The sequence below is a fragment of the Mesoplodon mirus genome, assembly GCF_964341445.2.
Source record: "Mesoplodon mirus genome assembly, chromosome: 19".
Classification (NCBI taxonomy): Eukaryota; Metazoa; Chordata; class Mammalia; order Artiodactyla; family Ziphiidae; genus Mesoplodon; species Mesoplodon mirus.
In genome coordinates this window covers 19355324-19368293 of record NC_138995.1, presented here as the reverse complement: position 1 = coordinate 19368293, position 12970 = coordinate 19355324, and the positions used below count along the sequence as shown (strand labels likewise).

The window sequence follows — 12970 nt, the reverse complement described above, 5'->3', positions numbered from 1 at the left end:
CGCGCCTCCACACACCCGCGCCCACACATATACACTTGTGTGCCAGGAGGGGGTGGGGTTGCTGCATCCCCAGGGCTGGAAAGTGGAAGGAAGGGGGAAGGCGGGTCAGAGACCCTCGCGAACCCGGTCGGTCACCCTCCTCCCCCCAGCCCCCTGCCCCAAATCGGTCGGTGGCCACGGGCAGCTTAGGTGTGAGAGCATGTCAGCGCGTGTGTGCTAGGCACCTGCAGCGGCGCAGGGCGTCGGAGTACGTTACGTGTGCCGGCGTTGGCCGCGGCTGCCTGGTGAGGGCGAGCTGGTTGCCCGCGGTGTTCTGGCAGGCCCGGCGACCGCGGCGGTGCTGTCAGTGTGGGGAACTTGGATGGAGGTTGCGCGTGTCCTCAGGCGTCCCGAGCAAGTGTGAGCTGTGGATGTGCTCACCTGGGAGCCGCGGCTCAGCCGCCCAGGGCGCGCGTGTCGGGGCGCAGGTGTGAGCGGATGCGGGGCACTAGGGCTAGACCGACCGGACGTCTCCCGGGCGCGGCGGGTGGCGAGGCGGCTGCTCCTCGAGCAGCAACTTTGGGACTCGGTTCCGGCTTCTTCGAAAGCGGATCTGGCCTCGGGGGCGGGGCAGAGGGCGGGAGGTAGAGGTGGGGGCACCTGCCGGGCAGGGGGTGCGAGGAGAGAAGTAAAGGAAAGCCCCGCCCCTTCCCCGCCTCCGCTCCGCCCTCGCCCCCGCCCCCGGGGCTCTTTATAAACTCGGCCCGCGGGCTAACAGAGAAAGCGAGTATCTCTCCCGCCCCTGGCTGGTGTTCTGCACCACCCCGCGCCCCGGGCCCGAGTCCCAATCCCTGCTCTCCAACCCGGCCCCTGCCCCGCCCCGGCCCAGCCCGGCCCGGCCGCCATGGAGAGCTGGCCCTGGCCGTCGGGCGGCGCCTGGCTGCTTGTGGCGGCCCGTGCGCTGCTGCAGCTGCTGCGCGCGGACCTGCGTCTGGGCCGCCCGCTGCTGGCGGCGCTGGCGCTGCTGGCCGCGCTCGACTGGCTGTGCCAGCGCCTGCTGCCCCCGCTGGCCGCACTTGCCGTGTTGGCCGCCACCGGCTGGATCGTGTTGTCCCGCCTGGCGCGCCCGCAGCGCCTGCCCGTGGCGACTCGCGCGGTGCTCATCACCGGTGAGTGCGCGGGGCGCGGAGCGCGGGGATTCCAGGTTCGAGGGCGGGACCGGACACGCAGAGGGCTCCCCGTGGGCATGCCAAGGCAAGGCGGGACCCCTAGCCCAGGAGTGGGGGAGTCCCTCTCCCCTGGGTGCAGGGAACCAGCCAAGTAGGAAGAGCAGGGCACCTCCCCAAGTTCGGGTTAACTACCTGTGGCTTCGGGGAGTGCTGGAGGGAAAATGAGGCAGGGAGCGGGCAGGTGCGCAGGGGAAACTTGTAGCTAAGAAAGAAGGAGCCTTCTGGAGTTTGGGGTTTATGCTATGTCCCTGTCCAAGAGAGCAGTCTTCGGACAGAGGACACTGCTCTGAGGGACTTCAGAGGATGGTCACCCTTTGAACTCTGCCTAACATCCCCACGTGGGAGGTACCATCTCCTCTTCCCTGGGATTAGAGGAATAGGCTTAGATGAAGAGTTGGGACCCCCAATTGGCTGGGCTCCTTGGAGTCCAGAAAAGCTTGAGGTCATCATGAGGGACAGCTGGGCATTCAGCTGCCTCTCAGATCCCACCATCCAAGCCTAAATTGCTGAAGTAGCTGTCCGGAGTCTGCACCCAGCACGCCACCACCATTCCTCCTGGTCCTCTGTGCCCAGGAAGGAGGTGAGGTCTTGAAGAGCTGGGCTCAGGTGCCTCTGGTCACCTGGCTGAGCTCTCTTTGTGTGGAGCAAGGAATAAGTCTGTCATCAGAAGGAGGGAAGGAGGAGCTGAGGCCCAGCCTGAAGTGGGGAGGGGGAGAAAGGCCAGTGGGCACTGGCTCCACTGTATGGGGGAGGGGCAGCCCGGTCTCTCCCCTAACCCCCATGGCTTTGGACAGGTGCTCAGCGCTCTGCCCTTGCACTGGGCCTAGGCTGGGGGCAGCCACTGGCTGACTGGCTTCTCAGAGACCTCAGTCTAGCAGGGGGCCCTGCATGATCAGATGGGGCTGGAAGAATTTCCCAGAGGAGGCCATCCTTGAGCTGGGCCTCAGAGGATGGGTGGAGATAGGTGAAGTGTGGAAGGTGTTTTGGACCAGACAAAGGGTGTGGGATAGAAGCTTGAGGCAGGAATGAGCATGGCCTGGGCAGGGGACAGTCAGTAACCAGTCTGGCTGCTGAGATGTGGTGGGATATGAGGTTGTTTCCTTGGAAGGGGCCTTGAATGCCTGGCAAGAAACCAGAATGTACTGAGGCAGGGTGAAGGTGGCATGAGGGTTTGGGCTTCAGTTAAGATGGTGGAGACAGAGATGGGAGAGACCTTAGTTCAGGGTGGAGTGTGAAGTTTCAAGGGACCCCAGTTTTAGTGGTTTAAGGAAGGAGAGATGACAGACCTCCTGGTATGAAGCAGGGAGCTTCTTCCCCCAGGGATGAGGCAGCTCCCCTCCTGCCTTCTAATTAATGAGTTATGTCAACAGGACCCAGGCCATCTGCAGATACTAGTGACCCAGGCAGTCTTTCCTGGGATCTCACCCCAGGCCTTTGTGCTGCCGCTGTTACATCTCCTAGCCTCGAGCCTGAGAGTGAGGTGAGAGGAGGGATGCCTTTTGTGACTTGGGCTTCCCTCAGCTCTGGTTGCAAAGCCCCGTGAGGGAGAAGGGGAAGAAGACTGCCCAGTCCACCCCATGTAAGCAACAAGAGTAGGCCTCCAAGCTTCCCAATGCCCCCAAACTCTGGGATTTCCTCTCTCACCAAAGACTGCAAGACAAGTCGGTGACCAGGTCCTGCCTCACCTGCTGGGAACGCTGTGTCTTGAGGCTGCCAGAGCTGCCACCCACCCCTCCCTGAGAACTGCTGGCCAAGGCTACTTGGGGAGCTCAGCCCTGGGGCCAGGGTTTGGGTTGAGTGGCTGGGTGCCTTGTGTGCACAGCTGTGCACTGCTGGGGTCTCATGGGAGTGAGCCCATTGTTGTTCATGGCTCGCTGCACGTAGGTTGGAGTTATGTGCAGGTATCCAAATGTGTGTGCAGGTGAGCAAGAGGGTAAGAAAGGCTTGGGTGACTGTGTTGGGACCGCAGAGCTGAGGTTCTGGAAGGCCTCAGTTTCCCTGTGAAGGGCCTGTCTGCTCTGGAAGGGAGCTTAGGCAAATGGGGACACACACACACACACACACACACACACACACACACACACACAAGGGCGCTCACTCCCCTCCCCCAGCCAGATTTGCCCAGGAAATACCCCTCAACTGGGGCTGGCTGGTGGGTCCCCAGCCACACAAAGCCCAGCTTGCAGACCCCTGCCTAGGTTTGTTCTCTGCCTTAACAGAGGGGACAGGGCTGAAATGGGAGGAACTGGTTGTGCAGAACCACCTTGCAGCTTCTGCTCAGCAAGACCACCATGGGGGCAGGCTCCAGAGAGCCTCCTCCCTCACTGCTCCCAGCCCTGGTTGGCCACCCGTGGAGCCGGATTGGAATGGGAACAATCAAGGAAGCAGGGGTTTATCAGGCCCACTGGCTGGCTCTGCCTGGTGGTTCATCTCTCTACATACCAAAGACGGGAAATCAGGCCTCCAAGAGTGGTAACTGACCTCAGGTCACACTTGGTGGGCGTGGGAAGGGATTCTAACGCAGATCTGTTCTTATCTTCATCCATCGTGCCCCTGTCCTGGGGGCAAGTGATCTGGGGCTCAGAGAATGCTCCAGTGTTGCCACTGATTGGAATTCCAAGGGTGGTGGTCAGGGGTGAAGTGCAGATGGACCTCCAACTTGCCTAGAGCCAGGAATAATAGTTGAGGGTGTTGAGGCTGGAAAGGAAGGTGGATCTCAGGTTGTACAGGGTCTGGATGATGGGAATAGAGGACTTCAGCTTCATGCTAAGGGCTGTGGGGAGCCTTGGAGAGGTTTTCAGCAGCAGAGGGATATTGTCATTTTTGGAAGGATCCCTCTGGCTGCTTAGGTAGAGAATGGATCCAAGGGGGCAAGATGGGACAGCACTACAAAAGGGGGCTGCTTCAGTGTCCAGGTAAGAAGCAGCAGCCTGGGAAAAGGCAGTGAGAAAGGGAGGCTGTGCAGCAATACTGCGCATGCGAGCTGAGGCCTGATATAGACCAGACAGAAGGACATCAGAGCTGGGACTGGGTCTCAGCTGGGACTGGCTGACCTGCAATGGAGTCCTGACCTTACTGTGTGCTGGCTGAGTGACTTTGGGAAGCAACTTAGCATTACTAGGACTCAGTTTCCTCATCTGTAAAGTGGGGATCATAAGCCACGTTTGATGGGGTACCTATGAGTCGTCAGGGAGATGACAGTTGTGAAAGAGTTGGTACTCAGGTGCTCAGCCAGAGGGGCAAAGCCTGTCAGAGATGGGTTTAGGAAAAGAAGGGAGGGCTGCTGACTGCTGGTATGCTGGGTGTCAGAGGCCTGGATCCCATCCAGACCGTGGTGACCCTGGGGTTTTCTCAGGCCGGACTGGGCCACAGTGGGAGTTCACTGGCTGTCCTTCCCTGGCCAGGCTGTGACTCTGGTTTTGGCAAGGCGACGGCCAAGAAGCTGGACGCTCTGGGCTTTACAGTGCTGGCCACCGTGTTGGATTTGAATAGCCCTGGTGCCCTAGAGCTGCGTGCCTGCTGTTCTCCTCGTTTAAAGCTGCTACAGATGGACCTGACCAAGCCAGCAGACATTAGCCGCGTGCTGGAGTTCACCAAGGCCCACACCGCCAGCACTGGTCAGTAGGCTCAGCTCCGCCAGGAAAGGGCGTGGCTGGGCAGGTGTGAGGGGGCAGGGATCGGAGGTCCGCTGCCGAGCTGACCCTCAGCTTCCCTCCTGGCTCCATGCTTTCAGGTCTGTGGGGCTTGGTCAACAATGCGGGTCAGAACAGCCTCGTGGCAGATGCGGAGCTGTCTCCAGTGTCCACGTTCCGCAGCTGCATGGAGGTGAACTTCTTCGGTACACTTGAGATGACCAAGGGCCTCTTGCCACTGCTGCGCCATTCCAGCGGTCGCATCGTGACCGTGAGCAGCCCAGCAGGTGAGGGTCCTCCCACACCAGAGCAGAAAAGGTGCCCCTGCAGGGCGGGGAGAGGTGCTGGAGCCCCTGGCCCAGGCTGAGCTGCCCACTCCCAATCCATCCCCAGGAGACATGCCATTTCCGTGCTTGGCTGCCTATGGGACCTCCAAAGCGGCTGTCGCGTTGCTCATGGACACGTTCAGTTGTGAACTTCTACCCTGGGGTGTCAAGGTCAGCGTCATCCAGCCTGCCTGCTTCAGAACAGGTAAGGTTCAGGGATTTGGGGCTGGGGCCTGTGTGGTGTAGTCGGGGAGAGGGGGAAGGTGGGGTGGGTGTGGTCTTCTCTGGAGTGGGGTTGGGTCTGAGGAATGGGCGTGGCTTTGGCTGGGGGCGGGTCTCAGGTTTTGAGTTAGACAGACCTGGGTCTGGCTTTGGCTTCCCTAACAGACCCCACTCTGACCTTGCCACCCCTTCCCCAGAGGCAGTGAAAGACATGGACCAGTGGGAAGAGCGCAAGCGGCAGCTGCTGGCCAACCTGCCCCGAGAGCTGCTGCAGGCCTATGGTGAGGACTACATCGAGCACTTGAACGGGCAGTTCCTGCATTGTCTGAGCCAAGCACTGCCAGACCTCAGCCCGGTTGTAGATGCCATCACCGATGCGCTGCTGGCGGCTCAACCACGCCGCCGCTATTACCCAGGCCATGGCCTGGGGCTCATGTACTTCATCCACTACTACCTGCCTGAGGGCCTGCGGCGCCGTTTCCTGCAGTCCTTCTTCATCAGTCCCTATGTGCCAAGAGCACTGCGGCCTGGCCAGCCCGGCCTTACCTCTGCCCGGGATGTAGCCCAGGACCCAGGCCCTAAACTGGGCCCTTCCCCCACTGTCCAATGAGCAGTTCGTGCATAGAACTGCTCCAGCAGAGGAGATCCCTTATGCCCTCGGTCCTCCCCTGGGCATTCTGACCCCCAGGTCTGCCCCAAAGCCTGGCCTAAAGGACCCCAATCCCACCCACTGCCAATGTCACAGGCCAGGCCTGGTGAGGCTAAGGCTTCCCAGTGAACCTCCGGGCCTCTCCTGCTTCATGAGCCCAAACGGACCCTCCTGGGCACAAGGCTCCACCATGCACCTTGGAGAACCCAGCTGGATGGGGAGTTTCGTGCAAGACTCAGCTGTAGCCTTTGACAGGATCCTGCAGACAGTGCCTCTGTAAACTAAGGAGTGACTGGGAAGGTTGGGGACCCCCTCAGGATCATTTCTTGGCACCAGTGCCTCAGTGCTGCGATTTGAAGGGTGAATCCCACCGTTTCTTGACTGGCTCAAGAATTAGGGCCCTGACCACCCACCCCAAGCCCCCCAAGCCACAGGGAGGCTGCATATTCTACTTGCCTGATTGCCACTTTTTGAATAAAGACAAATTTTATTTCTCCTAGAATGGGGGAGATGCTATGTTTGCCTAAGTGACAGGCTGTGGCTGTGAAACAGACTGGGCACCGCCTGGGGGCCGAGGCTTTGGGCACAGACTCTGGTTTACACCCAACCCCCCTTCAACAACCTTGGGCAGATCATTTATCCATAGGTTTCCTCATAGTGAAATGGGGGTAATGACCCCAGCCCAGGGAGTTCTGGGGCTCAATGAAGCAAAGAGGGAGGCCTGGGCGCCCTCTAGAGTCAGGAGCCAGCACCACAGGCCTGTCAGAGCCTCCAGCAGAGGAAGGGGCTAATCCTCCACTGACTTTCCCCACCCTGAGGAATCTGGCTGCACAAGGATAGGGCCCAGCCTAGGGCTGCCGCCCGAGGAAGGAAGGTAGAAGGCTTAGGTGAGGGTGGGCTCAGCAAGGGTGGGGCCCGAGGGGAGTTGGGGATCTGGGAGAGGGACTAGGGCCCAAAGGAGACAGAAGACAGCTGGGCTTAGAGAGGGCAGTTTTTATTGTCTCAGAGGGGCAGAGCTACTTCCCCTATTCCCCAAGGACACGCACGCTCTATCCCGCCCCTGCGCCATGGCTCTGGGGGACCCGCTGAGGAAAAAGGAGGTTCACGCTGCCCCCAGGGGTTCTCAGGTTAGGGAGGAACACAAAAGTGACCACATGCTTCTCAGACATGTCAGCGACTGTAAACATAGGGCTGAGGGGGCCTCCTTGCTCTGGAGGTGGGGGGCTTGGTCCATCCTTGGTGGGGGGAGCAGGTGCCCAGCCCCTTTTCAGGCCCAAGAGCAGTCTCAGAGAGGGTCAGGGAAGCTGGGCAGCCACTAGGACAGTGTGCTACCCCCCAGGGCACGCAGGTGAGCCGTGAGCTTTGTCACAGCACACGCAGACACACAGGCGCACACACACACTTGTGGGGAGCCTTGGGCCACAGTGCTAGAAGATGGGGATGTAGTTGTCGATCTTGGCTCGGTGGCGCTGGGCGATGCACTCCGCGATCCATACAATGTTGCGACACTCCTGCTCCTTGAGCTTCACAAAGGCGTAGAAAACACCAAAGTGGAACTGGTTCAGGAAGGCCAACTTGTTCAGTTTCACCTGCAGACCCAGGCAGGAGTGGTGTGCAGGTGGCCATGACCAGAGTCAGGCCTAAGCCACCAACCCCTCCCTAGGATGGGCAGGGCCAGCACTCACCTCGTGCTCGAAGAATCGGTCCTCCAGGGTCTTGTCTCCAGGGTTGCTGCCCGCACCCTCGAAGAGCAGCTTGTACTCCTGGCCCAGGGGAGCAGGGGGGAGCATGAGCATGAGGGTGCTGTTGGGTATGGGGTGGGGACGTGGGTGCCTACATGCCCGCCCACCGTTCAATAGCCAGGGCACTCACCGGGTAGTAGTCGGCCACGTTCTTGACCTGCTCGTAGTCGTCAGCCCGAGCCAGCTGGGCCAGGCCCTCAGGGTAGAGCCGTCCGCAGTGCGGAAAGAGCTTGGCACGGTCCTCCTTGGAAAGCTCTGTGCCGAAGGAGTTGATGGTGATGATGAAGGCGCGGCGGTCTGCTTCAAACTGTGGGGCCGGTGCACAGGCGAGGAGAGAGGGACGGGGAGGGAGGCAGCAGGCAGTCAGTCGGCAGGGCTTCCCCCAGGCCACGGATGGGGGACCAGCAGGCGGGAGGGGGGGCAGGCACTCACCTCCAGGATGGGACACATGGCATCGGCTGTGGTCCCACCCAGCAGGGTGCAGAACTTGTAGAAGGACTCCAGGTAGGCCTGTGCAGAGCACGGAGCTTCCTCAGCCCAGGCAGGGAGACTCGAGGGGGTCTGCCAGGCCTCCTCCTCACAGTTCCCTCCTTCCCTCCCCGACCCCTTTCATGGTGAATCCAAACATCATACCCGTGGCCAGGGCGGCCCCCGTGTCAGAGCCCCGGAGACATCCACAGATTTCCGACTGTTGATCAGCCGAGGAGCAGTAGCCCGCTGCCTCTCCCCACCCAGCAGTGACAGAACAATTTCTGGCCCACTGTCTGCTTCATGGTGCGGTGCCCCTCACACCCTCATCCCATGGAGTGCCAGGCTCAGAGAAGGGCTCCGTCTTCCCCCTGCTGCTCTGCCTGCCCTTCCCCCAAATCTCCCCTCTCTCCTCAGAAAACCACGTGTCGATGGGCCAGTGAAGGATGGTGACCCCTGAGAGTTCACGGGGATGGCCTGGACTGGGTGCCTTGGCCCCTCTCGGCACCCCACCTTAAAGAGCACCTCCTCCTCTTCCCATCCCCTAGGTAGTTCCCAGGCATCACGCAGCAGGAACCAAACTGTACTGTCAGCCCAGCTCCTCCTGAGGGATGGTTATTGCCGGCACAGATGTCAGCCCTGCAATGTGATGGCTGGACACACAGGCTGCCGGTGGGAACAAGCACTTCCTGCCCAGGCAAATTGGATCTGCTGGGCATGAGAAGCCAGGTCAACCCAGGCCTCAGGTCCCTCCCACGACTAACTCCTGAAACTAGTTAGATCCAGGCAGGCTTCCTTCCCTGAACCTCTCTATGTCAAGGAAAGGGGGACAGTCTCATGGCCCCCTGGGGAGCTCCCTCTACTCAGGTGCTCCGGGGTCCCACTTGGTGGCATGGCCGTAAGAACTCCAGCTCTACAGGCTAGAGACTATTCTCCTGAGCTGGGGGTGAGGGCTGGGAGGCAGGGAAAGCTTTCTGTGCCGAGGTCTGCCCTCTAAGGAGCCGAGAACATTCCACCCACCACCTGCTGATGTGGGCCACAGGTTCTACTGACCCAAGAGAGGAGGTGAGATGACAGCCAGGAGTCCACGAGCCCAGGCTGAGCCTGGCCAGCAGCACTGGGCAAGCTGGGCTCAGGGGAAGGCCTGAGGTGACCACTGGGGTCACAGGAAACAAAAGTCTAGAACAGGTCAGGGGGAAAGAAGTCTGCCTGGAAAGGGAGAGTGGACCCCAGCGTAGCAGAGGGCTCGCGTGGTAGCTGCCAATCCTACCGTGGATTAGTGGCACTATTTAGTCCCTCTGGGACTATCCCCAGCCACCTCCTTCCCCGTGGCCAGCCAAGCTGGGTGTGTCCAAATCTCCAGGCCTGCCCCAGTGGGGCCTGCAGTTCTTATCAGTGGGGGAAGCCACCAGCCTTTGCCGAGCTGGACTGATCCTGGAGACGCTGACCCCAGGGTGGTGGAGACTGGTGGCATAGGCCCAGACTCTCTTCAGGAGGCTCAGGAGCTGAAGAAACTGGCAAGACCCCAGAGGCCCAGCTACCAAGGTCACCTTCCCACCCCCATCCTGTCCCCTGGAGTCTGCCAGCCCATGTCTGCTGCACCAGCTGCCGACAGTTCCCACCCACTACTGGGGGTCCGCCTAATCTCCCATCTGTGGCCACTGGGCTGGGACATCGCCTGACAGGCGGTCCTGGCACGGCGCCTGTATCATTGGGTCGGTGTTTACAAGCTGGTGCCCGGGCAGCCCTCGCCAGTGACTCCAGCTAGAACCAGTCAGGCCCGGTGACGGTGTGGGTGAGGCTGGGGGGACAGCCGCACCCCTCACCCTGCCTCAGGGCAGGGAAGCCGGCAGTGGGCCAGCTGGGCAGGCAGCAGCCCCGTGGGGGCGGGCGGGGGCTGCGGGCAGCGTGAGCACTGGCACACCTGAGCCGGCTCCCACTGCCTGCCTGCCCGCCCCCCATGGCCCCCCCTCACCCGGCCCTCCCCATCTCCCTCTTTCTCTCCCTACTGGCAGGCAAATGAGAGCGCTCGCTTTGCAGACAAGCTGAGCCGTGCTGCCAGTGTCTAGCAAGTGGCTTCAGGCAACCCACTCTCCTCTAAGCCCTCAGTTTCCTCGTCTTACAAATGGGGATACTGATGCCTACCTAGCTCCTAGGGCAGTCCCGAGGAGTAAAGAAGCCAATAATCTTCCTGCCTCTAGTCTTGTCCCCTCTATAGTCTGTCCTCACATTCTGATGATACTCCGCCCTGCTGGAAACCTTCGCTGGCCGACCCTGCCCACAGGATAAAATTCAAATTTCTGGCCCGGCATTCAAGACCCTGGGTGACTTGATCCTGTGCCTGCCTTTTTTTCCAGACCTGTCTCCCACTGTCCATCTGGAACCTGCACTTCCACGGCAAACTGCTTGCCGCTTGGCCCGTGTTCCACACTTGCTTCTGCATGTGCTGTCCCTCTGCCTACACTACTACAACCTCCAGGTAGGCTCTTCACCTACCTCCAGACCCTCCCTGCACCCTAGCCCAGACCCCCACAGGGAGACTGGAGGGCCTGCGCTCCGGCTGCCACTGTGTTGGCCACCTAGCTCCAACTAGGACACGAGAAGAGCCTCACCATGAAGATCCAAGAGACAGATGTTCTCAGGGTTAGGTCAGCAGGGCTGTTGGCCAGTGCTATCTTCAGGCCCCCTTCAGGGCCTGCCCACTACTGACCCATCAGAGGTCCTGGCTTCAGAGGTCCTCACCGTGGCCAGGGCCCAGTCTGCCCCAAAAAGCCCTCACTGGTCCCTGGCCGGCCCCCTTCCTTGGCTCTCAGCCCTGCTCCTAACCTCTTTGGGCCAGGGCAGGGCTGACCCAGGAATCCCAAGCCCACTCTATTTCCCGGGGTCACCAGCTTGTCCCACAGCCTGGTGGGAAGCAGAAGGTGGGTGGGGTTGAAGATGATGGGCCACAGCACTGGTTCTAGACCTGGGAACCTGGGGACACAGGCACCTGGCTATGCCTGGCTGGGTTCCTCCCCACACCGTGCTCAGGTGCCTGTCCTTGCTGGCGACAGTCCAGGTGGGGTGAACCTGAGAGCTGTGGCCTGGGTGGTGGCCAGTAACCCTCCTGGATGCAGGGGGAGTGGCCATTCAGGAGCCCGCTCTGACAGGCCAAGCTGCGGAGCACCAGCCACTCCTGCTGATTTGATCTGGGCCCAAGGGATGGAGAACCTGTTCCATGAAGTCTTGCACCAGTCACGGGAGCCAGAGAGTGAGCAGATAAGCCCCTGGGAGAGGAGCCTGGAGCAGCTGTGTCCTGTCCCAGCACCCCACATAAATCATCAGCCCACTGTGCCCGTGGCCCCGCCTACCTACTTCACCACCACTGGGTCCAGGGGCACTACCTTGTACAGCGTGTTTCGGATGATCTCGATGTTCATCTCATCAAGGTCCTGCTCTGAGATGCAGTCCTGGAAAAAAGCCGCTGGGGAGGAAAGACGAGGGTATGAGGGGCAGGCGAGTGGACTCGGCCGAAGCAAGAATCATGCTGATGTTCAACTGCCCCTGCAGGGCACAGAGGACCCCTGCCACAAGGCCCATCTGGCTGGTAATTGGGGGGCACTCAACCTGGTCTGGACTATTGCCTTAGAAGTGGCTGAAGCAATACTCCAGGCCATGTGTACTGACCTGAGCTTCTCCTGCTTCTTGCTCCTAAAACTGATTTATAAAGGAGGCGGCCAGCCATAACATGATCTAATCGCCTCTGGGGCAGACCCAAGCTCAGATCATGCCAAAGAAAGGCTTGCATAAGAGGCTGTGACATCCTCCCTTCTCGTGGGGCAGCTGTGGATTCTGGGCCTGACGCCCACTTCTCTGCATCTCCCAGGAGAGCCTGGGGCCCACATTTGGAAAACCATCCTTCTCCTTAGAACAAGGAATGAGCATGACAGCTGGGTGAGCATGGAGCAGTGACCCAGGGGGCCACTGGAGGGCTGGGAATTAAGAGGCCAAAGCAGGATAGAGTCCCTTGATCCCCAGGGACCCACGGACTCACTGGTCTGTTTCTTCTTTAAAGGTGGAGAAACTGAAGAAACCACCAACAGCCCAGAACTAGCTCAGAGTTATTGTGAGAGATAAGATCTTGTGCAGATAAGGCCAGCAAGTAGGGCTTAGGCCTCTTAGTGCAGGACCAAGTGCAGCTTAGGGCCCAGTTGTTCAACCCTGGCGGCTTCCTGGAGGTGGTGCCCTGGGGACTAGGACTCTGGCCGTGAGGGCACTAGCTGGTGACAGCCTTAGTGCCTTCTCCCCAGCCTCCCTCCAAGGCAGGCAGGAGTCAGTGCTGCCTAGGCAGGGCCCTGCAGAAAGCTCCCAGTTCCCCTTCCTTCCTTGGCCTCTGACATGAACTCTGCATCCTGCCGGACACTGCCCGACTTGGCCCCTGGGACCTGCTTTGTGGAGGTAAGTGAAGCTCTTTGCTCGCCTCCTCTGCCTCACAGGCAGTAAGCCACTCCAGCCCAGCTTAGGGCCACGGTCTGTCAGAGCTCCCAAGACTCCAAGGGACCCAAAACCCTCTCTCCACTCTCCGTGAGCTCAGCCCTCCTCTGCATTCGGAGAAATCAGACAGATTCACAAAATGAGATGGTCTGAGTCAGGCCCTGGGGCTAGTCGGCCTGGCCCAGCAAAAGCAACAGGAAGGGAGCAAAAGGCAGGGTGAGGAGGAGAGAATGGGAGGCGAAGTGGAAGG

General features: G+C 60.3%; 2 protein-coding genes across 2 annotated transcripts in view; one reads left to right on the top strand and one right to left on the bottom strand.

The window, feature by feature from the left end:
* The first annotated feature begins 754 nt into the window (after positions 1-754).
* HSD11B2 (hydroxysteroid 11-beta dehydrogenase 2) lies at positions 755-6917 on the top strand. The gene is made up of 5 exons (XM_082607360.1): positions 755-1148; positions 4613-4825; positions 4942-5127; positions 5234-5371; positions 5586-6917. The coding sequence occupies exons 1-5, from the start codon at positions 884-886 to the stop codon at positions 5996-5998; spliced, it is 1215 nt and encodes a 404-aa protein (XP_082463486.1). The 5' UTR covers positions 755-883; the 3' UTR covers positions 5999-6917.
* Positions 6918-7015: 98 nt separating this feature from the next.
* ATP6V0D1 (ATPase H+ transporting V0 subunit d1) overlaps positions 7016-12970 on the bottom strand; it is a 38466-nt gene continuing 32511 nt past the window's right edge. The window contains exons 4-8 of the mRNA XM_082607371.1: positions 11631-11710; positions 8212-8289; positions 7910-8086; positions 7723-7800; positions 7016-7626 (exon numbers count right to left, since the gene is read on the bottom strand). Coding sequence (XP_082463497.1) covers positions 7465-7626; positions 7723-7800; positions 7910-8086; positions 8212-8289; positions 11631-11710 — 575 coding nt within the window. The 3' untranslated portion in view covers positions 7016-7464. The remainder of the gene's footprint in view (positions 7627-7722; positions 7801-7909; positions 8087-8211; positions 8290-11630; positions 11711-12970) is intronic.